Here is a 27223-nt window from a genome sequence, read left to right as displayed (position 1 = left end):
TGGACATAATTTTGGAAACATTATGGAAACAGCCTCATGTCTGGTTATTTAAAGGAAGTTTACATGACTTTTGAAACTCTGATGAGTTACTGGTTTCTGTGTGTGTTTTTTTTCATTTTAGTACTATCTCAGTTGCCCCTGACCTCAAGCTGGCACAATTAATTTCTTTTTGGACTTGAGTGTTTTGGCTATGCCTTTTGCTGTCCCTGGCAGCTCTTTGGAGACAATAATGGGTTGTTACTTTTCAGAAGTATTGGTGGTCACCACTGACTACTCAAGTATTCAAGTGTTCTCAGTTCAGTCTGACATTGGATTTGTTACTAGCTTCTTCTGAATGAAAATTAGCAGGCAGAATATTGACTTGTCTTGGTTCAGCTCTTTAGGAGCCCAGTCTGTTTTATAATTTTTATAATTTTTTATAAACTTCAAATAAGTTTTGGTGCAACATACACTTGTGGCAGTCATCTTCAATCAATCATATATCCATGAAGGAGTCTTTCTTAATAATAATTTAATTAATTTTTTGGTTTGTTTTTTGTTTGTCTGTTTGTGGGGTCTTTTTTTGTTTTTTGGGGTTTTGTGGGGTGTTTTTGTCTTGTTTAGTATTTTGTCTTGTTCAGAGTTTTAATTATGTGGATTGTTGACATGTTAATATGTCTAGCTACTTATCAGTCATTCTTTCAGCTGTTGCTGTTACTTATATACTGTACAGTTGTAATCTGAACTTTCAGTATTTTTGAGGCTCTTCATGCCTGGATTTAGCTTGAATTGTGATCAGATTTACTTCAAAAGAAAACTCAACACTGCCAAAGGACAGTGTCAGTGTGCCAGCTATTAGACTTACTCAATTTACAAAATGTGAATGGAAACACCACTGTTTTAGTAAGGAGGCTTGAAACTAATATTCTTTGGGGACTAATCTAAGGGAATAGTTTTCTTAATTTGTTGTCATATTTTTTTGTGTTTGCACTGAGATACTGGTTTTGCTCTGACCTTACTGGTGTGAAGTTATTTTCTCATGCTGTAAGAAAAACTGTTTAATTCTATATGTAATCAAAATCTTAAAAAGCTACTTAAAGGCTAAGTACTGGGAAGATAGGATGGTACAGAGTAATCTTCAAAGTCTGATTTTCAGAAACATCCTTAAAACAAGAGTAGTACCTGATAAACAGTATATTTAACTTAATGACAGTTCTTGGGTTTTTTTGGGTTTGTCTGCTGCTAAGTATTTACTTGAAAAAGATGAAAAGAAAAGGTACTTTGCACTTTCCATGAAATGTGAGCAACATTTTAAAAATAAACTGAATTTATTATTTTTGTTCATAGTGATTCCTGTCGTTTCAGAAGTTGGGGAACAGACTGGTGAGGTAGGTTACTCTGGCTCTCCAGCAGAAGCACCTCCAAGCAAGTCTCCATCAATGCCATCCCTAAACCAGACCTGGCCAGAATTGAATCAGAGTAGTGAGGTTAGCGCTTTTATATAAGAATTATTTCACTTCCATTCAATAAGTAAATTGTGTATGCATCCATAATTTGTCATAAGTGAATTGCTGATCATGAAACAGCAGGATAATAGACACAAGAAGGTTCTGTGTTAAAATACAAAATTAAAAAATAAAGAAAAAAGTTTTCATTCTGGTTTTTCTATCTCATTGTGAGATACTATTTAAAATTTTGTCATTAATGGTAATTAAGCTTTATATTAATCACAAAATTTATCTCATAGCATGTTCATAATTTTTTGAATTAATTCCTGATTTTTTTCATTTAGGGCATGTTTTTGCTTGGTGTTTTTTGTTATTTCTGAAGACCTTTTTTAGTAGACGCTTTTGCTAAACTACAGAGTAAGTTTCTGACAGATCTGGACACTGAGGCTTATTTCTGGAGGTGATTTTAGCATGAAATATCACATAGAGAAGTCATGACCCTGTTGCAGAAGCAGGGACTCAGAGCTAATTTGAAGCCAGCCATTGGCTAAAATTATTTAAATCTTAAATTTTTACTGTTATGTACTTCTGCCTCATCATCCTTAAGCATATCTATTTGCTATATAAAGCAAAAGACTGCTACCACAGTCTTCTGTGGTAGAGCTGTATTTTCTCAGAATTTGAAAGTGAAGTTAGCGAGCATTATTTTTATATTACTTTTTTCCAATAAATATCCTTTGCTTAAAAAGTCTGTAATGGATTGATTCCTAGATTTTTCTGGTTGTTCTGTTTTAACATTTTTGTCTCTAACTTAAGAATAAACAAATGTTTCAAGACCTACTTCAGATTCACAAATTAGTTTCTGACTGCAGCCATATACAAAGATGATGTAGGCTTGCTTTTCATTTTGAGAGGGGGAAAAAAGAATGAAATTATTTTTGGAAAACTATTTTTGATTATCTGTGACTCAATAACAATTGAAAACTTGTTTTTAACATGTAGGATAGTTCTGTCAGTAGCTGAGTATTGCCTTTGATTAAAGGAGCTTTCTGTGGCTCTTTTTCTTTCTTCATTAGACTTGCCAGTGAATAGAAAATTGATAGTAAAAGATTTAGACAAACCAAGGAAAGTCAGCATGAAGCAGAAAATAAGCGCATTTTTAGGATTAAAGTTAGGAGCAGAGGAAACTTCATTTCTCGGGAGGGAAGGACTTGATAAAGTCGGCTGTTCCTTGTAAGGGCAAATGCTAGCCTCATAGTCACATCCTTACAAAATTTTAAAATGCTGGAAATTATTTAGTGATTCTTAGTTGTTCTATTTGACAAAGTGACTCAGTGTTGGTAGGAAGCTATGTTTTAAGAGGGAGTTGGAGCAGATATTCATTCAGTTGTTGATAAAAAGATGTAAATGTCTGCATCTGTATTAAAATTTGCACAGACACATTCCATTGTGTTTGCAATAAAGATTTAATCAGCTAATCATTTGGTAACCTGCATGATAATTGAAAAGCTTCCTTTAGTGTCTAATGCAACTCAAACCAATTGAATAGGGTGAATTACAAAGTGAATTACAGTTCTGTCAGCCAGAATCTTGATTTATGAAACTGACTATCTATTCACATAAAGTGGTATTTTCTTTTTGAACGTCTACTAAAACTTAAGAGATTTGGAAAAGTTCACACAGAGTAGCTATACTACTGGATACTAACTATACTAAAATAAGAGTTGAACTAAATGTTTAGTTTTTTGTTTTGTGTTTAATACAAAGGAATTTCTGATTTTTCAGATGTGTTGCTGCGCATGTTTCTTTCTTCTCAGCACTTTCTTTTCAGCATGAGTCAGGTCAAAGTCCTCAAGGTTTTAATTCCATGAAAAAATTTCTGGTATTGCTGCAGGCACCAGTCTAATTGTTTCCTCTTTCAGCCTCTTATAAGTGTCACCAGCAAATGAATTGCTTGTAAAAGCTCTGCATCTTTATATTATCTGTCATTCCAGACAGTCTCATCCTGTTAGTCTCAAAGCAGATGGTTACTCTGTTCTTTCTAGCTCATAGTTGATTTATAGAATACAGTTGCCAGGCCCAGTTACTGGAGGCTCCCAAGTATAGACCAAGGCATCAGTTTAAAACTTCAGAATAAAGAGCACCATGAAAATCTTCCTTACTTAGGACATATGACATGGCTTCACATTCTCATCTCTTCACTCATCACTTCTTTCTTGCTTCAGATGTCTCTTCCATCCAAGTCTCAAGGCCAAGCATTTAGTTTTCAAAGCTTAAAAGAATAGAAAAGCCAGTAGGCTTTTCAAATCTTTTCTTGAAAACTGCCTAGTGTCTTGCTGTAGTCATAGTAGCTTTAACACAGATATGGAGATTTGCTTTTAAATTCACAACTGTTACACCTTGTTTCAAATGTCTTGGCGTTCTATTCCTAATGGTTCAGGTTGCTGTGAGTTTTAGTTTCAAGTAATTAAACTTTTAAGAGTAATTTTAAAACATTTTTGCAATTCTACAAGTCAAATACTTCAGCTTTAGCTAGCATGAGTTTTACCCTGTCAATGCTTTTAAATTTTGCAGTGTTTGAGATGCAGTCCAGTAGATTCCTAATATATTTAGCTTTCTGTTAGCTGGGGAATTAGCAGTAGCAGGCTTCTGGTAGTATTTCAGGCTGGAGCACAACAGCATTTTTGCTAGAGCAGTCAGGAGATGTTGGGGTTTATCTGTCTTGTGTCTAGCTAGGGAGCCCAAGGACAAGTAATAAAGGTACCTGCAGTTTGGCTTCAGAGCAGGGCAGTAAGATAAAGCATCCATCTATAACAAATAATATTTTACCATTTATCTTAACTATAAGTGCTGTGTGCCCGATGGAATTTTTTTAAAAATTAACAATATTTCTGTAATCAAATGGTCTGTTTGACAGTGTTACTAGTAACTGGGAAGCCACTGGCCAAATCAAGTTTAAAAGGGTAGTGGCAGACCTAAAATAAATGTTTATATGTTTCATGAAAATGTGACTGTGCAAATACAGGAGGCCAAATCAGGAGAAATACTCTGGCTGAATTTGGCACTTCAGTTTCTGACTTAGTAAAAACTGGCTCACTAACAGGTTTGTATAGCTCCAAACTGCTTTCAATGCTGCCTCTTCATGAAGGGGTGGAGTAACTTACAGACAAACTGTTAAATACAGGGAGTGTTAAACAGAGCAGTTGGGAATCCTTACTAAAAAGGTTCTGTTAGATTCTGTCCATGAAGTGGGTAATTTTCTATGTTAAAAACAAATACAAACAAACAAAATCCTTAAACCAACAGAAAACCACAACAAAAAACAACCAGAAAAAGTGCCCACCCCCATGTGAATAGAATTCCATAATGTTTGCCTTCATAAGGCTCTTTCTCTACAAGAAGTTTTACCACACATGATGGGAATTACAAATTTAGTTAATATTTTTCTGAATTTCATTTCATCTGATTGTAAACAGTTATATAGGAATTTCCATAAGCAGTTACTGAAGTTACTGAAATAACTGTTTTAGACTTGGTTCACATACGGGCTGTTCACTGAATATAGTTTGGTGTAGGGGAGAACATGAGATTAGGTTGACCAATACCACATGTCTTATGTCTTCTGGGATCCTTTTGAGTGATTTAGCTATAGACATGGGACAAGAATATCACACACAATATCCTGAGTTGGAAAGGACCCACAAGGGCCATAGAGTCCAACACCCAAGTTGTTTCCACAACTGTAACGAACATAATTTTTGTCATCTTCTGAGCACTAAAAATTTTGTATTTTTAATTTTTGAAACTTGTATTTGTAGTGTTTGAATCTTGCTTAATATTTACTTGTTATTTTACCAAAATATAACAAGTTTATCATTCTTGTTGTGATTTTTCTATCTGGTTTCTGGATCACAGACCAATTTTATGTACTTTGATGCTTTGTTGATCCAGTTGTGGCTGTAACTTGAATCAGTTTACATGAGGATTCTTGACAGCCATGTATTGATACAGCAAGCCCATATCTTCTAAAATTGTTCAGAGATTGACTTATTTGCTTTTAGCAATCAACAGCATATTTGAATTTAATTCTTTGCCTTGTCAGTGATTTAGACTTTTGAAAATGCTCTTTTACAGTGTAGAATCACTTCTCGGGGGTTGCACTGGCAAGCTAAAGTGGTGTGATTTGAGTACTCTGCTCAATGTTCATTGGCCTGGGATTTTGTAAGAAAATGAGCATTTACTAAATAGGTTTGAAACTTGGCAGCTACAAAGCTGAGTAACCTTTCTGTGGGTTTTATGACTACAAATGCACCACATGTCTCTGATTTTTATCTTTAAATTGTATGAATGGCTTAACCAGTTCTTTTACTTATATGATGCTCATAGGCAGGCATGAACTCTGAAGGTACTTTTTCGGTTGCCTGTGCACCTGTATCTTCATTATAAAATGTGAATAAAAAGATTGACAGATAACAAACTTGGTTCCATAACAATCTGACTGAAATAGAAATACTTAATGTATATTAGTGTGCTTCCCAAGTGAAGTACTCTCCTGTGCAAATATAGTTCTTTCCAGTGCAACCTCTGAACTACTATGCTAAATCTCCTCAGTGATCTTTTACTCCCATCTTCCTCATCATGCTGACTTCTCTCCTCTGTCTGTTCAGCAGTGGGAGACATTTAGCGAACGCTCTTCAAGCTCACAAACTCTGACCCAATTTGATTCTAACATTGCACCAGCTGATCCTGTAAGTCAATCACTTAGCTTGCTTGTTTGAAATTAATTTTATTAACACTGAATTTCCATTCATTGTATTTAGCTATTATGCATGATTCCATGGACTGCTTTTTGGGGAATGGTGGCAAATAGCTTGTTTGCTTATTTTCAGAATATGAATTTTCTAGTACTGCTCACATTTAATCTCTGATTGCAAAGAATGCTTTTTCCTGTTGATTTTGACCTAATACAACACTTCTGTCAAAATCTGTTGTATACAAAGAATTTAAACACAATGCGTTTTTTTGAAAAAATGTGTAAGTTGATGCAAGGGCCACTCCCTATGATAAGCTCTGACAAACAAGTTCTGTTGTAGACTTTGTCTTTGGTGTTTTGGTTTTTTTTGAGTTGCAGAGCCTGATTTGCACAAAAACAGTGCCAGCTTCTGTGAAAGAAAGCTACTAGGCTTCAATGGGTGTGGTATTTCATATTCCAAATGTTTTTACCAAGTTACTAATTAATAAGACTTTTAGTATCTTTCCAGTTAAACCTGTGGTGTTCTAAGGCTTTACTCAGTGAGGAGTGCTCTGAAGGATTATGTAGTTAAATATCTTGCCAAGTTTGGGAGCCAGAAATACACTACAGTGTTTCAGGTTCTGCTGGTTTTAAGCTTTACAGCATGTGACATTAAAGCAGTTCTGAAAGGCATTATGAATGCAGTATTTAGCTGCTGCTTTCATCCTGCTTTTTTTTACAGAATTAATTAGTGCCAAGTGTCCATTTTAATTTAATTAATTACAGTGTCAGTGTCCATTTGATTGTGTAACAAAATATAATAGGTGTGCATAATACGCATTTAACTGCTTTTAGTATTACATCTGTCATTTCTGAAAAAATAGAATACATAAATATACATAAATTTTCAATACATCAGCACTCCAGTCTCAAATTTAACACTAATTTTCACGTAGAAATAGTATTTCTAGATGCTGAAAGCTAGAATTCAAACTGCACTGTTCCCTATGCTCAGAATTAACCTTTAATAAACCTTCAAAACAAGTGAAAATGTCCTACTTAAAGCAAAACCCACCCCTCTTTCATCTGAGATTGTTTTTGTTTTAAATATACTGGTATTTTAAGTTTTAATGAGGTAAACATGATGTAAATTAGTTTATAGTTGTTACTTGTGTATAATTGCGTGACAGTAAAGAGCTATCACTGTCTTTTTTCTGCAATAAGACAGTAATTTATTTTTACATAATTAGCAGATGACAGAAATCTGAAGTTTGAATTTATTCATCTGCTGATAAACTAAAAAGTAGAGCAGTGATCGTATATGAAAGATAGAGTATATGTTTGTGTGTATGTATAAGGAGAAATTCACTAGGAAGACAAAATTTTTAAGGCTGATCAGATTCCTGAGTCCTTTTCTTTAAATGCTTATGCTTTAGAAAAGAATGGTGAGAATCTTTGATACTTGCTAAGGTAACAGACTTTGAGGTTAGAGTCTTTGTTTTCCATATTAGAATAAGAACAAATGATGACAAATTTTCAGTTAGCTGAAGGCAGACTTTTTGTTTTAGCAGTTTCAGTAGTGATATAGAGGAATGATTTATGGAACAACTGGTTCCCCAGAGGAGAGAAAATCAGCTTCATTGAGAAGTTGCTAATAACTATCTAAAGAGTAAATTCACAGACCTGATCTTTCCTAGTTGGAAAAGCAGCTGCTTTGGAGGTAAAATGTAACTGGAAAGAGTAAAACAGTACATCTATCCCTTAGTATGCCTTAGCCTTTTGTAAGTCAAAGTTGGTAACGTCTTGTTTTATGTAAAATTAGGTTAATGATGTAAATTAATGCATTATATACAATCCATTTAACTATTTGAGGCATAACTTCTGTACAGCTGTACATTAGAGTACTGAAGGTAGAGGTCTGAAGCAGCCACAGTTAAAGTGATCTTTGCATGATAATCTCATTACAGAGGGAAGAAAAAGCAGTATATTTTAAAGTGGTAACAATTCCTAAAAGCTTCCTGCAAAGGGAATGTTTGAGCCAGGACTAGTAAGTGGTTTTGCTTGCAACAAGGGTAGTGCAAGTCATTGAAATAGTTTCAGAAAGTACCAATATATTACATCTAGTGAAATTGATTTACTTGAGTAGTCAGAACAGATTAAATTTGTGATATGAAGGTAGTTTTGAAACTTCTTGTTATTTCTAGGATAGAACATAATATAATCTGGGGTGTTCTTGTGCTGTCATTGGCTCACCCATTTGTATATTCTGAATATGGATGACAGTAAAAAATCTCAGGCAGCCATGTCCATATTTTAAGCTGCTTCTGAGTTTTGAGATTATTTTTTAAGCTGTCTGCAGTCAGTCTCCAAACCAAATGGAAAGGATTGTCTATAAAGTACTTTAAATGGAGCCCCTTGTCTGAACGACTAATGCCTAAGCATAAGGCCAATGTCTGTCTAGAGTTATATTCCATAAGGCTTATTATACTGAAGCATAGAAGATTTTTGTTATTTTAAAGACTCCAGAAAATATCTGAAATTACTACAAAGTACCTATTTCATTGAGCATTACTTATACTATTTAGAGAGGCCATTTTTTTTGAGTCATTATAAATAAAGCTAAGGAGCCAGGGTTTAAAGTGTAATATTTTTTTTTTTTTGGAGATGTGCTCAAAGGACCATATGTCTGATATGCCAGAAATGGTGGAAAGCTGGTAAAAGTCAGGTCTTTCTTGCAGTTATCTATAGAAACATATTCTATTGCCCTTTTAAGTAGCTAAGTTAACATTACAGAGACTACAGCTTAGAGAACTTAGGTTTTTTGGGTATATTCAATTCCCTGGCACTGTGCAAATAAACTAAATCTACAAAATTTTGTGTAGAATCAACATTGCACATGGTGTCAGAGACTCTTCTAAGAGTGATTTAAACTAGGTTAACATAACTGTGATGTCTTCCACAGGACACTGCAATTGTGCACCCAGTTCCTATAAGAATGACGCCAAGCAAAATCCACATGCAGGAAATGGAGCTTAAAAGAACTGGAAGTGGTAGGATATTTTCTCTTGCTAATTGGAAAGTTTTATACAGTTAGAGTTGGCCTTACTTTCTTGAAGATACTTTTTTTCCTTCACCAAGGATGAATAAATGAGTTGTAATGAGCATCATTACTGAGTTAAGAATTGCTGTTCAGATAAGTGCAGAGCTTGAATTGGCCATTTGCTATAGTGAGGATTTTACCATCTCTAGCAGAATGGTTCTTGGAGAGTAGTTCGGGAGCATCTTGGTAAAGATTGGATTTGGGCCTGCAAGTGAATGAATGTCTAGATTTCCTTGTTAAACACTGAAGGAAACTGAACATGGAGGTCATAACCTGCATTCATAAAGCAGGTTCTGTTCTTCTGTGGTCAGAAATACTGCATTTATTATTTTAAAATTTGAAAGCATTTGGGAATATTGGCAGGTTTTTTTTAATACTGTGGTCAATAATAAGTAAGGTGGTTTGATAAATTTTCTTAAAATAGAGGGGTCTTAGTTTTCAGTAGTGTGTCAGTGTTTCCTAAAATTATGGAACTCATGCAGAGTCTTCAGCATAGGATAATAAATAGTATTGACAACATATTTCTTTTAAAATTTCTTTGGCCTTATAAATAGCTGAAAATTCACAGCTCTTAATGCTGAAAAACTGGTGTTTTACATTGTAATAGTGTTATTTCTGAGTTAAAAATACACCAGTTTTAATATTGACTGCAGCAGTTAGGTAAGGGCAGAAAACCAATGTAAAGTGCCAGAAATAAAGGCTAGTTTGAAGAAGTTCATTTATCTAGATTTGTTTCTCCATCCAGATCATGCTAACCCTACTAGTCCACTACTTGTGAAACCATCAGATCTCCCAGAAGAAAATAAAATGGGTTCATCTGTAAAATTTACATCTGGAAATACAGTTAGTAAGTATCAAAGTGCTTTCTGGTATCATTTCTTACATTACACAAAATGTGGATCTGATATATCCCTCAGTGAATGAAAACTGGCTGGATAATAGGAGCTCTTAAATGAGACAAACTTGTCCTAAGAACAGAAACATGTCTGATAAAAAGTATTAGAAACAGTAATTAATAAAGTTCTACTGATGTCACTGAAATTGTTATCCTACCCAATGTGCTCAAGAGAGTTCATTTTTGTCAGCTCTTTTCTATCCTCCTCTTTTCTCTTTGAATCGTAGAATGAAAAATTCAATGTACATGAAGTGGAATTCACTAAGTAGCATTTGATTGATCTTCCTCAGAACCATGTAACATATTTTCTAAAGAGTGAAAATGTGTTGACCACAAAATTTCCAGGCAATTCTCATCTGGTTTAGCTACTAAGAAAATGCAACAGACTCCATTTTTAGTGGAACAGCTCTTCAACTCTTTATTTCCTTCTAATAGCCTTTTCAATTTCCAATATGCCCTGTGTCCAAAGCATATTGCATTTTTTTGATTTTGTTTGATTAGTCCACTTCTCTAATATTGAGAGAGGTCCAACATTATATGTAGGCTGAATGAATCTCTGGAGTCTTTCTGAGAGTCTCTTTTTGTTTTCTTCAAGTTGGGAAGTTTTCTTCAGTAAAAATAAAATTTCAAGAACTCACTATTTTAAATCCTTTGTAATATTAAGACCAGAAGTATTTTGACTGGTTTGTAATACAGGAGGAATTCAGAAAGTACCCTCTTGCAATGTGTTTTGCTTTTCTCGTGATCTCTGTTTCAGTGGCACTCTTCGTTCTGACCAGTGTCCTGACCACGTCTAAGTTTTACTTTTTAAGTAGAGTTCTGTTTTTACTAAGAAGTTTTCTGATGCAAAAGAAAGAATGAGCAGACTTTTTTTAATGTGGAACTATTACTGTATGCAGGATCTAAGTTCAAGAGCCTTTTGGTGCTCCCTTTTCCTTATCTGAGTGTAGCTTTATCTTTTATGAAGTGTTTTTCCCTCAGATGAGGAAGATAGTGAAATAAAACAAATCACATTGTAGTGTAAGATATAAGCACTGTGTAGTACCTGCAGTGTTAAGGAGAAAAGGTATAAAAAATGTAACATGTTAACAATGTGCCTTGCTGATCAGGAAAGTCATCTCTGCAGGATTTTTATTTCTGAGATCTCCTTGATGTGTCTTACCACTTTTGAAAACTCCAGTGTCCTAGGTGATTAAAGTAATCCTTTGAGAGCAGGTAATTCAGAAGAATCTTGGTGGTTTTGAGTAGAATTTTCCTCTTCACTGGTAACAAATCATTTGAGTTCCTTTGCTCCAGTGACTTCCACCTTGAACTTTGATTTACCTGGTGCTCTAGAATAATTCCTCGTGATAAATTTTTCTGAGGTCAAATTTTCTATACATTTATTCCATATAAATCTTGTGATTTTTGTGAGGCTCCTCATTTCTGGGGAAGAAACCCTCAAGCTTTGCAGTTTTTAAGGGTAAGGGTGTCTTTAAGAATCTGTCTATGATGCTTTAATAGCATCTTTTATTTCTGTAGGTTTCCTTAATCAAATGCTGAAAGTTTTAAAAAAGATTCAATCTAAAACAAGGTTTACCATCAGCCTCGGTGGTACAGAAGTTACAATAGGTAGCAAAGTGACTGTGTTCATCTGTGTACTGTGCATACCCTTTCCTTTTTCTGATTTCTAAGGTTGGTGACAATCCTTCAGCACTTGTAAAATTAGGCATGTTGCTTTTTTTACCTTGCTTTTTTTACCTTGGATGTCCCTTACTCTTCACAAGATTGTTGAAGTGATAGAATGTCAGGTGTTTAAAAATTACTGTTTATAAAACTTAAGTTTTGTATTTTAAATACAACATTACTGTCATTGTTTATTCTTCAGTTCATGCCACAGGTAACCAACAACTGATGGTGTTGGTTGAGTGAAGTTGGTTTGTATTGCATCCCTCAATTATTCAGACTCGATGATTTTGAACCCTAACCAGATTATACCTTACAGGGAAGCAATACATGGACATACTTTTTTTTTTAACAAAAGAAATTGGATAGTTGGAATTATTTGTTTCTTCTGTCTGTTAGAGTATGCTAATGATGCAAAGCAATATGAAACTGTACTTTCTTTTCCCAGCAGATGGTTACAGCAGTTCGGACTCTTACACTTCAGATCCAGAGCAAATCGGAAATGCTGTAACACGGCAACGGTCAGTAGAGTAGCAACTGAAAAAACACAAGTAAAAGGTGTTTAAAGAAGCCTATTCTCAGCTCCTGGCTATTTGACACCTAGCTTATAAAATGGTGGCAAAATAGATTCCTAACTTGAACACTCAGGAATCCGAAAGCAGTCTGTTTTCTAATGCATTAACAATGTATTTTGCTTTTGTTAGTGTGTAAAGTAAAAATTAAAAAAGGAAAGCTGTCTAAAAATTTGTTTGAGATTGGCCAATCAAGTGTTCCATGTGAAGCTCCATGTTCAGTTGGAATCTTAATACCTTCCCCTTAAACACAAGGGAATGTAAGCACACGAGACCAGGCTGTTACTTGAAAGCAATTTTTTGTATTTTTAAAAATACCCATTAGGCATTATTGGAGAAGAACCTTATGACACCATAGCCTAAAAGAAGAATTAAGCACAAATTAGGAATGCCATGGCAGTAATGCAATCTCTTTTAATAGTGGACTTATATAGAATAAAGGGCAGTCATAGGCCCAGTGTAAATTAAGGGATTGGAGAAAGCTATGCAAGCACAAAACCAACAATTGCATAATTTCACTCCAGAGAATGTGCTGTACTAGCTGGTGCTAATTGTTCCCGTTAAATCTGCCTGAATAGGATTAAAACCAGCTACGCCATTAACCATCTTACAATCAGTTTCAGAGGTAAGTTTCAAAACAAATAATTAGAGTGACTTCAGTAACAAAGAAAGATTTCCATTTGCCTGTCAGTACAGCAACTTGAAAGATTCTTTCCTCTATTGTTACTTAATGGAAAATGTGATTCTGTCGTGCTTTTATGTATGTTTTTGCACTATCGACATGATGATTTCAACATGTTCTTTTACTCTTTGACTTTAGGTTAGGTTCTCTTGCTGAACTGGTGTAGATGAATGAAGCTTTCTGTTAAGTTCCCATATCATGGCACAGGGAGCTTCTGTCCTTACCTGGTAGTTGTGGCAGTATGCACACAGGAAATTTATTGTCCCACTTACTCTTTTACTTCCTTCCACTGGCATCACTTCTACCAATTGGAATTTTGTATAGAGATGACATTGGCCTTAATCCTACCATTAGTCAAGACAACTTTTATGTATTTTCAAAAAGCAAAAACTGACAAGGCTGTGTCAGATAATGATACTTCGGAATTCTTAAAATATTTTTTTCCATTTTTAATTATTCTTGTGGTTTTTTGATTATACTAGCTGGAGGGATGACCCAAGGAGTCAGTATAATTAGATTTTAATTTCATCAGCTGGAGAGTTACAGTGTTAAAGAAGCATTGCCATAGAGAATATATTAAGAAAACAAACTTTTCTATTGTGATAACTCAGTTTTCTGTCTGGACTTAAGCATTCAGGAATTCCAGGTTTTCTGTGAAACTTGGGTACCCTTTACCTCTCCAAGTTGACATCTTAGGATAGTTATAGAAGAATGTTGCAGAGGTCAGTCAGAGAAAAGATTTTATCACAAGTTGAATAAAAAAGCAGCTGTATTCATGTCAGTGATTCAGTAAATTTGTCCTGTTCAAATTAGACAAATTAGGAAGCTTCTGCAAACTGAAGTTTTAAAAAGTTCTATATACAATAAATCTCACTTGAATGGCACTTAGTGCAATAATTTATCCTTGTCCTTTCTGCGTGTGCTCTCCATGAATTTGCAACAGGTATCCACTAGATGGTGATCCTACCTAAGAATGAGTCAAAATTTCTGAAGATTCTGCCAAGTGTATAGATTTGGAAGATTTCAGTCAGAGAATTCAATTGCTATCTCATAAACTGAGATACTTCTTGAGCTCAGTATGCGCAGAGACAGGCCCAACAAAAACCCAGTATTCTTCTTTAATGAAACAGGATGTTGACTACACCTTAAAAATTATAGTGACTACCATCTGAATGGAATTACCATATTTAGCATTCTCTGTTCCTGAACTATCATTGTTGGGGGTATGCATCAAGCTCTTGGTTTCATAAAGATGAATTACATGTGATAATTTTAGAATAATTTGAATAAGGGATATTTAAGTAAATGAAAATACAAAAACAATTGTAAAATCAAAGAATACTGGAAGTTTAATTTGGCAATCTTGAAAATCAATGTCAATCAGGAGTTTTTACCTCTGTCAAACTTGTTTTTTTAATTGCATGCTTTGAAGAACTTTTGATTTTAGTTCTGTTGTAGCCACCTAAAATCACTACAGAAGCTTATGTGTTTTGCAGATCACATTCAGGAACATCTCCAGATAACACTGCACCACCACCACCCCCTCCAAGGCCTCATGCTTCTCATTCTCGGTCCTCATCTTTAGATATGAACAGATCCTTTTCAGTTACCCCAGGTACAAATATGCTGTGTTCTGAGTGCGTATTATTTTTCAGCACAGGTATTCCTGAAGCAGACAGTGCTTTTTTTCTATGAGGAATGATTTAGAATGTTGGTTTATAAAGCACCACTTCCGAGTAAAAGAAGTCGCAAATGTCCTTCTTACTGTATTCTTTGTATTAAAATTTATATTGCACTTTACTTAATTAGCTAATCTAAAAGTCAGTTCTGAATTCTGGCATTGTAGTTTTTTGCATGAATGTGGGAAGCAAAGTCAGGAAAGAATATTCTGGCTGTATACCCATCTCCAATAAATTGCATCTGCCAGTAAATTTTCAAGGGGAGTATTTTTTAATGTATTAAAGATGGGTTAGTATTTGACTTCAGAGGAAACGATTAAAGGTCACTTCTGCTGTTCTGCTTAAGGAGTTTTATCGGACTTCTGACTTGTCATTACTTTTAAATTCAGGATCACAAAGGATTTAAAAGTACTAAGTGCTTAGAATGAGGGAAAAAAAAACCCCAAAGACCAGGATACTAGAACCAGTAGAGTATGACCATGTCTATACAAGATCCATGTTCTGATTAATCCTGTTTTTTTCTGTTTGCCAGTTTGAAAGGATGTGACACTAGAATTATGAGCCCAAATATGACAGGTTAATATGTGGCAAAATGGTTTCTTCATGTTGATAGTTAAGAAAATTTGGTATCACTGAAATGTACAAAGTAACAATCTTGGCCAAATGTGGTGTGTCTTTTACAGGACAGCAACAGGCTGGAGTTGTTGCCTATCCCCCTGCAGTGCCTCCAAGACCACAGCCTTCACAGGTGATGTTGCTTCTGAAAAATCATAATAATGCACTCAGTGCATTATTTTTATATAACTCTCTATATATCTCTACAATGTACTATTCTTGATATATTTTTGACAGCCCCAGGATGTGAATGCAAAACCTAGATTATAGCCAAATGCTAGTATTTCCTGAACAAAAAAATACTTTTAGTCGAACCATGGGTAGGGGATTAAGGTAGATATTGAGGACGAATGAATGGCTCTGGAGCTCTGAATTGTGGGAAAGAAAGAAAAGTTATCCTTTCACATTTCATTATCTATTCCTGTAGAGTCCATAGGCCATAACAAAGACTGTGAGAGCCATTTTCCAGTTTTGCAAAATAACGGTTTGTCTTCCATTTGTCTGGCACAGGGTAGAGCTTTACATAATATGTCTGCCCCTAAAAGGAGTGATTCCACTTCTTCACTTGGCACAGATTTGCTGGTCTTTTCAGTTGCAGTCTTAGTGATACCACTTAGCTGATTTGGTAGAAAGCACATCTTGAAAAAGTTTTTTTCATTGTGTCAGCCAGCTGAATCCTTCAACTGCTGTGCAAATCTGACATGGGATAGATAAAATTGCTTTTCAGTTGTTTCTCACCAGTAGCTACTTGTTAGAATCTCAGTTACCAGCAATTGGAGTCAGTCAGTGATTCAGAAATTATCTGAAGGGATAATGGGAGTGTACAAGGACAGACTTATTCCACACAGTGATTACATAAGCATGTTTCCCTATGAAACTAGACTAAAAGTCTTCATCAGGGCCCCAGAGCCCAAGTGTCTCTGTCACAGCAGAAATATCTATTGTTCAGTGAGTCTGGCTAGTGCTATATTACATCCCTCTTTGGTCTTATTCCCTAGATAATAGCATATCTGAACTTCCTTTCCTTGAAATATTTCTGCATTCATGTCTTGCATGAGATGCACATTGTCCTATTGATAGGAAATAAATTTTTGTCCACTAAAAAGGCAAATAATCCTTAACATTCTGTCCCTTGATATTTTTGTTATTTTATTGCAGGGCACAGGTCCTCATGTGCATCGCTCAGTGGATGCTGATGGCCTAATAGCTCATACCAGTACCTCACCTCAACAAATACCAGAGCAGCCAAATTTTGCAGACTTCAGCCAGTTTGAGGCATTTGCCGTTTCAGGTGTAAACAAAGAGGAAGAAGACGAAATTGAAACACACCCAGAAGTCTTGCAGGTGAGCAGAAAGGAAGATCTTGTCAATTGCTTTAATACCACCAACAGTTATGAGACTTGGTTAAAACCTATTTCTGCTGTTCTCTGTCAGTGGTGTGTTGTTTGTTGGGATTTTTTTGTTCCGTTTTGTTTTTTATGATGTCTCAATCCATTGCTAGAAAGCAATGACATTGTGCAGGGCTGCACTTATTTAGTAATTGCCAAACACCTACGCAGAAGGAATTCTTTTCGTCTCAGCTCTTGATTGTAATTTAAAAGATTTTTGTGCTTATTAGCATACATGGGCACAAACATAATTGTGTTGGTGCATTTGAGACTTAGCACAAGCAAAACTTTTCTTCTACTCATTCTTGCCAGACTTCCAAATGACTTGCTAGTAATTTTTAAATCATGTCTTAAAGACATGCCTTAATAAAGGAGATGCCTGTCATGTATTGTAAACATCTGCTAAAATTCCATTAATTTGCTTTTATTCAAAGTCAGCAGAGAAACAGCTAAAGTGAATAGAGATCTGGCATCTTTCTGTCATTAAATATGTTTACAAAAACTTGTTTCCTACTAGACATAGGACTTGAAAGTTGGGAATCCTTAGTATTAATGTCATAGCTAGCTGCTGTTGTAGAAACTACTTCATGTTCTCCTTTGATAATTTGTAGCTCTTATTCAGATTATAAATTCTCTGGGACATTCCTGCATCCTCACTTGCAAAAGTCCCTATGGTGCTTTAAAGTTCTCTCAGCTGTCAGCAGCATGCTCTTACTTCACTTGTTCAGGAAGGGCAGTGACACAGACCCATCTGAGCACTCTCCATGTACCTCATTGCAAAACCAGCTATGGTAGCCACTGGAAACTGCTTACGTTGAGCTTGCTGATTGTTTTACACTGAGGTGGATGGGGAACAGTCCCATTGTGTTCCACTGGAGGGATTAACCTCTGGCAGTGACAAATAGGTAAGTGGTGGTACCGTAATAGCAGGAACAGCTACAGCAGTTTGTTATCAGGCCAGAGTCTCTTTTGTGCTATACAGTGCCTCATGACATTGGACTTGTGTTTCTAAATGAGAAGTGAACTAGAATTTTAGGTGTTAACTGTATTCATGTGGCAGAACACAGCATACTTGGTTTTATCCCAGTTGTTGCCAAATGAAGTATATGTTAATATACTTATATGTATATATTTCTAAATGCAATTTATATTCCTTTAGGTTGAGAAGCCCTCTGATTCTGCAAGTTCTCTTAGAGTTGCCAAAGCAGATGGAAGAGTTGAAGACAAAGCACCTGCAAATGTCCCCAGTAGTGCGGTATGCAAAGCACCCTTGGAACAAAGCACAGTTGTCTGATGTAGATAAAATTGAATGTTTGTTTTGATTTGCAGTAGCAGCTTGGTAAGTGTCCACTGGTTTTCTTAGACCCAGTGGGTGCTTTGAATAGGCATGTGTATGGTGAATTTTTGCAGCAGCAGATGATGATTAAATTTTCTTGAGACAGCAGAAAAGATACTTAAAAGTTTTCAAATTTTTGAAACAAATCAAACTGTTAAGGGCAGAATTTGATTAAAAGTAGATTTTTATTTGGTTTCAGACATATAATTACCGGGGGGAAGTGTGCTCTGCATTGCTGTGTGCTTACAGTATGCATTTGTACTGTGGTGTTTCTGCTTGCACAGTTCTTTGACAGTGTGTAGCAACTTACTAGCTTTTCACCACATGGTAGGATTTAGTACTTCAGGTTTTTTCCAAATGAGAATGCAGCTAGATGTCCAGCAGAAAATACTTGGTGGGTTGTAAATTCAGTTGCCTCAGTAACTGAGCTGAATATGAATCACAAGCTACCAAGTTATAATCCAAATGTTAGTTCCAGAGAATTAATAGGCTGTGTTTTCCTCTTCAGGGTAAAGGCACTACCCCACTTGCTCCACCACCGAAGCCTATTCGTAGAAGATTAAAATCAGAAGATGAGCTAAGACCTGAAGCTGAGGAACATACACAGAAAACAGGTGTCATAGCTGCTGTTCTTGCTTCACAGCCATCTATTCCTAGGTAACCCAAGAAGTATATAAATACATCTGTTACTGGAAAGTTTACATTTAAACAGCATACACACTTTCTGTTCCAGGAGTTGCAAACAATTGCAGTGTGTTTAATTTAGATTAATTCAACAATTTAAGAAGTTTTTGGGTTAAAAAAAGGTCATCCCAAAGGCTTTACTACTGGGAGACTTTTAAGGGTTTTTGAATTTTAAAGTGGGAACTCTTTTTAGCTTCTCCAAGGATGTTGGAAATAAGTGGTGGAATTATTAAAATGTAGTGTTTAATTTTAAATGGTTGCTGTGAACAGTCCAAAATGTGCAGTCTGTGTGTCCTAGCATGAAAATAGTCTATTGCAGTAGTCACTTTGAGGTAAATGAATGTGGTTTGCTGTGTTGGGCCTTCAGAAAGTTGATAATGACAAGTTTTTAAAATGTGCTGTGTGCTCTTTGATTGAAACAAACTATGTGTGCATATATTAAATGTATATATCTGTGTTTCCACACAAACAAATATGGTTAATCAAGCCAGACAGAAGCGGGAAAATTTAACAGTGTAACAAGTAAAAAGTTCTGAAAATAGGATTCTCCTCCCTTAAAGAAGGGGGATAATAAGTGAGGTGTTCAACTAAGTGGCAAAATCACTTATTACAGTATTTCTAACATATTCTCAGATCAGTGGGGAAAGACAAGAAGGCAATTCAGGCATCAATCAGACGTAACAAGGAAACCAACACTGTTTTGGCCAGATTGAACAGTGAACTACAGCAGCAACTAAAGGTAATTCTTTAGTCTTTGTCTGTGTAAGAGGAGAGCTTCTGAGAGCAAGATGTTAGTGATGCACAGTAACAACCATCTCTGCATTCCAATGATAAATGTAGTAGAGGATATTGATATGAAATATTTAGCTATTCTTGTAGATCATAGAATATACCTATTTGTGGCAAGCTGTGTGAGATTACAAATCACACTTTTGCTATTACAATGCATATTTTTCAATGTATTGATTTGATTTTAGCTACACTAAAATTTTACTTCACGTCACTAATACTAAGTTACCTGTTGTGGTCGTCACATACTTTAAAAGCAGTAACAAGAAGAGCAGCTGAGGTGGTTGTGTTCTTCTGAAGGAAAAAGCAAACCTTAAAGTCTTTAATTAATTTAATTAAGTTATTAAAGTTTAATAATTAGTGCAACATCAGTAATTCATCTGGTCAGGTATCATTGTTTTGGAGCTATCTGTAGGCATCAGCTTAATGTCTTTTGCCTGCTGTCTTTCTTACCTAAGGTATCTAATTTGAACTATCAAGATAATTTAAAAAAATATCTTAAATGAAAACATGAATTAATAACATACTGTCTAGAATGGAAGTTGGGTTATTTGAAAAACTCAGGCCAGAATTTCACTTGTTAGTGTTTATGAGAGTCAGGGTGCGTAAAATTCACATAAGAGGAAAAACTGGGGAAGAAAATTGTGAGTTTCTAGTATTCTTAATTCAGGTGAGAACTTACTCCCTTAACATTTTAGACTGCATTTGAAAATAGTGTTATACTTGGTTTTGTTTCTGGTTACAAATTTGGGTTTGGGTGATTTGAAAGAAAGGAAAAAATAGAAAATGGCATCTGCTTGGAGCAAAGTACTGATTTTCAATGATAAATAATTACCAGCCAACCAGTCTTCTATTCAGCTTCTGGAAGGAGTTACCAAGATTCTAGAATATAAGTTAGTCCTCAGACTGAAGCAGATTTTGATCGCATGAGGAAGTTTTCAGTACTCATTCTCTGTGGACTGTCAGTAGAAAATCTTTCTTTTGTAGGATGTTCTTGAAGAGAGAATCTCCCTGGAAGTCCAACTGGAACAACTTCGACCCTTCTCTCACCTCTAAGCCTACTGCCGTTAACTGTGAATTTACTAATTTTGAAAGGGGTATTGGTTTCAAGGCCTATTTAAATATCCATGCATCTAGCTCAGTGCACTCTATTCTGCATTAAATGTTGTGGTTCTGTTTTGTCAATTTGTCCACTTTTGTATTTTAAGTATTTTAATTTCAGTACAGAGAGAAAAAAACAAACAAACTACTTTTTCCTTGAATGTGACACTGCCTCTCACATCTTTTTCTGTGGGCATCCGTGATCTTTGTTGGACTTCAGTTTGCAGAGTTTGTCGCCAAAATTTCCAACTGGAATTTTTTTTTTTTTTTTCCTGTTGAAACATCTTTGCAGATGAGGGTTGCTAATCAGTTGATTTTAACCTTTAAGCATATAAACTCTTCATTCACTATGGCATTTATTTTGTTGTACCAGAAAAGAGACAAACTACTAATCTGTCATCAGCCAATGTTACTTCCCAAGCTGCCTTTGACAATTGGAAAGTTGTTCACAATTCTAGAAAGCCTGCCTCTTTGCAATTCCCCAGCTTAGTCAGGTTGGGAGAGTTCTTGCAGGCTGTTTGCCATATCAACTGGATTGAATTTTGTGATTTTTGTTGCATACATTATAGAGTATGTAACCACAGATTGCCAGGTGTTCACATTTTATCCATTCACAATCCTGATTCAGCCATATGCGTAGAAACACTTATGGCACAATTGGTAGTCTATCAAACAAGTTTTCTTTAGTTCTCCCTTTTGTGAAGAAGTTGAGTGTAGGTCCCAAACATTCATTGCACATTATCTAAGCACCACCTGTAATTGCATGTCTCACATGTTACCTTTTAATAGCAGATCACATCCACCAGTCTTCACTATAACAAATTGTATTGTCAAGTAATGTGTCAATACCTCTATAAACTTCTAATTCCCAGCAAAAAAAAAAAAATATATATAAAAAAAAAATCAACAGTTTTGCTTTTTAGGAATTCTGGGGTACCTTCTGTCATCTTGTTTCCAGGCCTTACTTCTCTGGCATATAGACAGGCTTCACTATTAACAGAGTTCCTTGAGTGTATCTTGCTCTTCAGGTTGATGTACTGTATTAGGATTTGTTGTATATTGTACGATACACACATTTTGATCTCATATGTAAATTTGCATTAATTGCTGACTAACAGCAGATATTCTATTTAATGGCTTCTTCTGGCTGTGGGATCATAGATGTTTAACTGCATGGATGTATCTCTGCAGAATCAGAACTAGCAGTTGTGTGATTTTTACACCAATAAAACAGCACAATATTTTAATTTTGTTGATTCATCTTTACCTGGGAATTGAAACTCATTCAAATAAGGGGGAGGGTTTTATTGCAGGTTTGCAGATAATTTTTTATAATTTTGTGGCATGTACAAGAAGTGATTGATCGTAATCCTTTGGCCATTTTCTTCCCTCATTTTTACCTGTTGATCAGAAGTGATTCTCTTGGTAATCTGTGGCTATACTTCTTTTGTATCCTTCTATAAGCAAATTTAATACAAATGTAGTTTCTAAAAAGTAAATGTTAGTATTGACTTGGGTCAAATATATTTCTAGTTCTTTAGGCTTAATATCTGGTTTGATTTCCTCAGAAATTCCTTTAAAAATTAAAGATAAATCATCCTCTGTTAGCAGTCCTTAACATCACTGTCTCACTTCTGTGCATAAATGAAATTCTTTTAACATCTGCTTCCCTTCCAAAAGGATAGGTCAAGTCACATTTACCACTGGTTATGCTGTTACGGTGAAAAACAAGTGTTTCTCTTTCTGGTTATCATAAACAGACTGGATAATTGGGGTGAATTTTTACTACTATAACTATTCCAACATTTTTTCAAACGTCATGGAAGTGTTAGAAATGGTTTATGTATATAATCAAAAGCAAAATTCTCTGGTATGAATGGATGTCACAGTTGCATGAAAGATGGTAGTTTCTGTTTGCATGTAAAGAGATTAAGAAATGATAGCTAAATGGGCACAAAGGTGACATATAAATTTATATATAAAGTGCAAGACTTCAGAAAATTATATGTGAATAGGGAAATGGGAAGAAAAACCCTGCTAAAGAAATTACCCCCTTCCCCCCAAAGTAAAGGAAAAAAACTTTAAAGTTGATGGACTGATCACTTCTATTATTAACGGACAAGTAGCAGGAACAGAGTGGAAAGGTGGTTCCCTTTTTTAAAAAGTGGGACGAATGAGTCACTGCAGTTAAAGAATGTTGATCTTTTGAACCAACCATATCTTGTCCATAGTTTATTTTAAAGTTTAAAATACATTTTTAAAATAGCACTATTTTCATATTAATATTTAAGTATTAAGCCTGTGTTTATAACAACAGGATTCTTAAATCAGAATTAAACATTTTAAGCTTAAATGTAAAAAGTCTTTTACATTCAAATGTTACATGTACATACGGATTTCTCTAACATCCATATCTTCCTAGTAGAATGACAAGTTAGTGTCTCAAGTGAAGAACTTCAGCATTCTGAACCTTTTTGTGTCTTGCCAACAAGTCTATTTTTAAGAATTTTTGTGGATTACTTTTAATGCATCATTCTGTACATTTTAAACCAGTTTTTCATGATCAGAAGACCTTCTAACTGAAAAACTACTTAATGTCTTAAGAACATCACTGCCAATGATGTTCAGAAGTTACCTCACTTAGTAATGTAACCCAACTTTAATCCCTTATAAAATTATCTCCCTGTCTTCTCCATTTCTTTGATCTTGATCCAGCTACTTGATGCATTCTTTTTTATGAACTTAGATTGTAAGCTCTTTGGGGCAAGGAATTATGTACAGTACAAAAGAGGTGCTCTCTCTATTGCAAGTGTAAATGTAGACTACTAAATAGTATGGAGTGTGATTCATATACCCAGCTGAGATGGATGGACAGCAGCAGGCCTTTCTGAAACACCTGGAAAACGTTTCTCTCTGGACTTTGTCATTGAAAGAGTGTTTCTTCTCCTTTGATTTGCGTTTCTTTTGTGTCTCCTAATAATGTGCCTCTTTCTTCATTCCACCTGCTTTGGAGTTGCTTTTTTCTCCATTCATTACCTATCTTTGGACTGCAGAGAAGATTTCCAAAATGCCAAGGTAAAAAGCTGAAAAGCCGCTTTGTTTTGAGCAGTATTCAAAGTCTGTCTAATGTAAACGAGTATTTTCAATTCGTTTGTACTTCACATGCACCTAATTTTCCATGCAATTGTGATGAACTAGATGATCTCGTATTACTGAAAATGTCTTATGTGGGATAAACAAAGTTGAGGTTATAAAAACTTAAAACTAAAGAAAATAAATTTGCAGCATTGTTTCTTGTGTGACATGTCTCTGTCCCTTATGGATAAGGGTGTGTTGTGTTTCTCTATGTTTAGAGCAGAGTTGAGAATTACTCTTCTGGTTTCAGCTGTGCAGTTTGTCTCTAAATGTCACTTTACGGGTGGCCTAGCCTTAATCACTTTCTTTCTAAAATGGTAAAAAATAGTAAATCATTGTTTCCTGACTCCCAGCTCATTCTAGTCTTAGTTTCTAGTGGAATGTAGTTTCATGAAATTGTAATGTGTTGCAAAAGCACATTACTTCCAAGTTAGTAATAACAATGCAATTCTTACTCTGTGGGGAAGATGAAAAAATAACTTGTGTATTTTGAATATATTTGGATGCTTATGCAGCATGCTTGTCTTGCTGTGTATATTGATGTACCAGTCATTTATCATACAGCTGTCTAGAGGAAAACACATGAAAACCAAGGATTTTATTAGCATTTAATTTTTTTTTTTTTTTGCTATTAGATATGTTCTCATAACAAACTAGGGATTGTATAGGGAAGATGTTAATAATGTCTATATACCAATAACCAAATAAGACAATACAGGGTTGTCCTGATAGTTAATACACAAGCAAAATACAAACTTCATAGGAGTCTTTGAATCAATTGCTTTTGTTTGGCAATGTGGAGGGGGGGAAAGTTGAATACTGCATAATTTTCTTTCCGTAAAATATTAGTTTAAATTGGCAAAATGGGCTTTAAAGGTGCAATTTCTGCTTTAAAGGTAGATTGTACATTATTTGTACCTAGAGCATATACTGATTATACACTAGTTGTACCTGGTTGTACGCTATTAGTGTGTTTCACAGTGATTTCACACTACTTTTTTCCAGCCTACCATTATGTAGGTATTCATTGTCTTGCATTTAAAACATTTGCATTTAAAATAGCCTTTGTTTAGTTATAATACTAAAAAATTTGGAATTGTGACTCTATGAAGTAAGAAATTTGTGATCTCACAGCTTAAATCCAAAGCTTTAAGAAGACTCTTTTAGTACAGTTTATCACACTTCACCAGCATAATGACCTACAAAAAGCTAGATGAATTCTGTTTCATCTCTGGTAGAATATATTCTTGACACTTTTACAGATATTGATGCATTTGATCTGGAAGCAGCTGAAATTACTCTGCTGTTTTGACTGGTCTTGTTTACGAGAGGCCTACAAAATTAACAAAACATAAATAGTAAAAGCGATTTAAGCTGACTTTCAGTGGTATGTTGACGGAGACCCAAATTGTGGCAATACTCCTGTTGAACCATATGTGGCTATATTGTTTCCCAGTCTGTGGAGGAGCTCACAGAGATGGGAGATGCATCATACTCTGCAGGGCACGTACACTCTTCGGTGTATCCCTTAGAGCTGCAGTGATGCCTTTTGCTCTCTGTCACTTAACCTCAGAGGTCTGACTGAATTTCATTCTTTGGCTCAAGTAAGGCTGCATTTAAACTGACAGGAAAGGGGATGGTCCATGGGGTGGAATGTGTCTGTTGTAAGAAACTGCACTCCAGATCAGGGCTGTCTTCTGCAAGGAGCCTGTGGTTATTGGTATCCAACCAAAAGGCAAGTAAGGAACACTAGCATTTGAAAGATTGATTCCATATTGAGAAAATAAATTGATTTCATATTGAAAATCAATTATTTTCCTGACAGCTGGGGGAACAGAAAGTGGAATAAGCATTACAACAGGTACTGTGAACACTCACCTAAGGGCTTCTGAAGGCCCAGCATCCCTGACTGGCTGTGTCAGATTTAACAAGAAATTTATGTATAATAAGGAGCTTCAGCAATATATGATCTCCCTGTAGAAGTCAAAGGAAATACTTTGGGAATCCCTGTAACTTAGTTGTGTGTTTCATTAAAATGCTGTGAAATTCAGCACTCTACTAAGTGCTTTTGTGCCTTATTTTGCATAGCTTGAGCTAATAGAAAGCTTGAGTTAGTTAAGGTGTGGAAATACAGAGTGTATTTCAAGAAAAAGAGGAAAAGAATTTTGTAGGCAGTTGTGATTTCTTGTATTCTATCAGAAAATGCAGAAGTGCCGAGCCTCAAGAATGTCACTTTTTTTTTTCTGTTACATATCCTGCCTTTGGAAGAAGAGTGGTTCAGTTTATAACAAACCTTTCTTCTAGAGCTTCAATCCATTGTCTTTCACTGCTCTCATGAAGGAACTTGGTCACCTGCCTACTCATCAGAAGGAACCAAGAGATCATAGAAGAATCAAGAGGTCTTTTTGCTGTAGAAGGGTACCTAAAAGGAACAGTTCCCTGGTTTACTCTGCACTTCATCTTTCAGGATAAAGTAGCATTAAAGCAAGAACATTCCTGTGAAAAAGCAGTAATTACTCACATGTAATATTTTTCAAAATTAGGAGGCTGGTAATTTTGATGGATTATATGGTTTTTACCATATGCTTCCATAGTGAACTTGCTGACCAAAAAAACATTAAAACACTAAAATTGATAACATCTCAGAACTTTCCATATCAAAAGTACCAATTTTGTCAGTGTTTTTAATGCTTTTTTCTTGTAGCTTTTTAGAACGTGGATTTTCTTTTAGATTTTAAAACTTCATTTTTGCAAATACCTCTTCATGTAGATTTTTTTTCTCTTGGGGAAAATAATTTTACATATTGATTTAAGTGGGTTTGCATCTCAGCTGTCACAGCTCAAAACTGCCCTGATCTGAATTAATCCAAATGGAGTACTGTCTAAAATTGAAAGTAGATGTAATTTGGATTATAAACTAGGATTTGGGGTTTAAAATTTTCATGAAGATGGCATAGATTTTTGTCCTAACATACACCTATTTTCTTTCACATATACATTGCAATTTTTAGAGTTCTGTATAAATACTTCTTGTATTAGCACTTGCTTAACTGTTAGACTCTATCTGTTCTAGTATTTTGGCTTGATGCTGCAATATTGCATTGATCAGGGTGATCAGATAACTTGCAAACTACTCATTCATTCATTCATTCTGGTCCCAGCCTCTCAATTCGTGAGGAATTGTTATTGGTTATTTCATGTTCAGGTTTTTGTTGGCTTAATATGATTAAAGAGCTGTAAGTTGGGGGTCTTACATAAATCTTAGCACTTCTAAATAGTGGAGAAATTATGGTATATCACAATGACTCATTTTTAAGATTCAAAATTTATATCTAACATCAACTACTAAAAACATATGGATTTATTTATTTATTTTTACTTAGGGGAGAGAGATGTACAACTCTTGTGAATGTGTGCCACAAG

The 27223-nt window shown here is 35.2% G+C and overlaps 1 protein-coding gene across 3 annotated transcripts in view; it reads left to right on the top strand.

The window, feature by feature from the left end:
- Positions 1 to 23962, top strand: part of REPS1 (RALBP1 associated Eps domain containing 1) — a 48251-nt gene extending 24289 nt beyond the window's left edge. Inside the window, exons 8-19 of one of the 3 annotated variants that reach the window (XM_015621382.2) lie at positions 1345 to 1466; positions 6095 to 6175; positions 9122 to 9209; positions 10005 to 10106; positions 12271 to 12340; positions 14570 to 14688; positions 15436 to 15500; positions 16526 to 16711; positions 17915 to 18010; positions 18600 to 18748; positions 19409 to 19514; positions 20552 to 23962. In XM_015621382.2, coding sequence (XP_015476868.1) covers positions 1345 to 1466; positions 6095 to 6175; positions 9122 to 9209; positions 10005 to 10106; positions 12271 to 12340; positions 14570 to 14688; positions 15436 to 15500; positions 16526 to 16711; positions 17915 to 18010; positions 18600 to 18748; positions 19409 to 19514; positions 20552 to 20620 — 1253 coding nt within the window. In that variant the 3' untranslated portion in view covers positions 20621 to 23962. Of the gene's footprint in view, positions 1 to 1326; positions 1467 to 6094; positions 6176 to 9121; positions 9210 to 10004; positions 10107 to 12267; positions 12341 to 14569; positions 14689 to 15435; positions 15501 to 16525; positions 16712 to 17914; positions 18011 to 18599; positions 18749 to 19408; positions 19515 to 20551 lie in introns of all 3 variants that reach the window. The other 2 variants (XM_033512715.1, XM_015621383.2) reach the window with 2 other exon arrangements.
- The last annotated feature ends 3261 nt before the right edge of the window (positions 23963 to 27223 follow it).

This window comes from Parus major, chromosome 3 (genome assembly GCF_001522545.3).
Source record: "Parus major isolate Abel chromosome 3, Parus_major1.1, whole genome shotgun sequence".
In the NCBI taxonomy this organism is placed as follows: Eukaryota; Metazoa; Chordata; class Aves; order Passeriformes; family Paridae; genus Parus; species Parus major.
The sequence above is the reverse complement of the archived record's forward strand: the minus strand, read 5'-3'. Positions and strand labels throughout refer to the sequence as shown.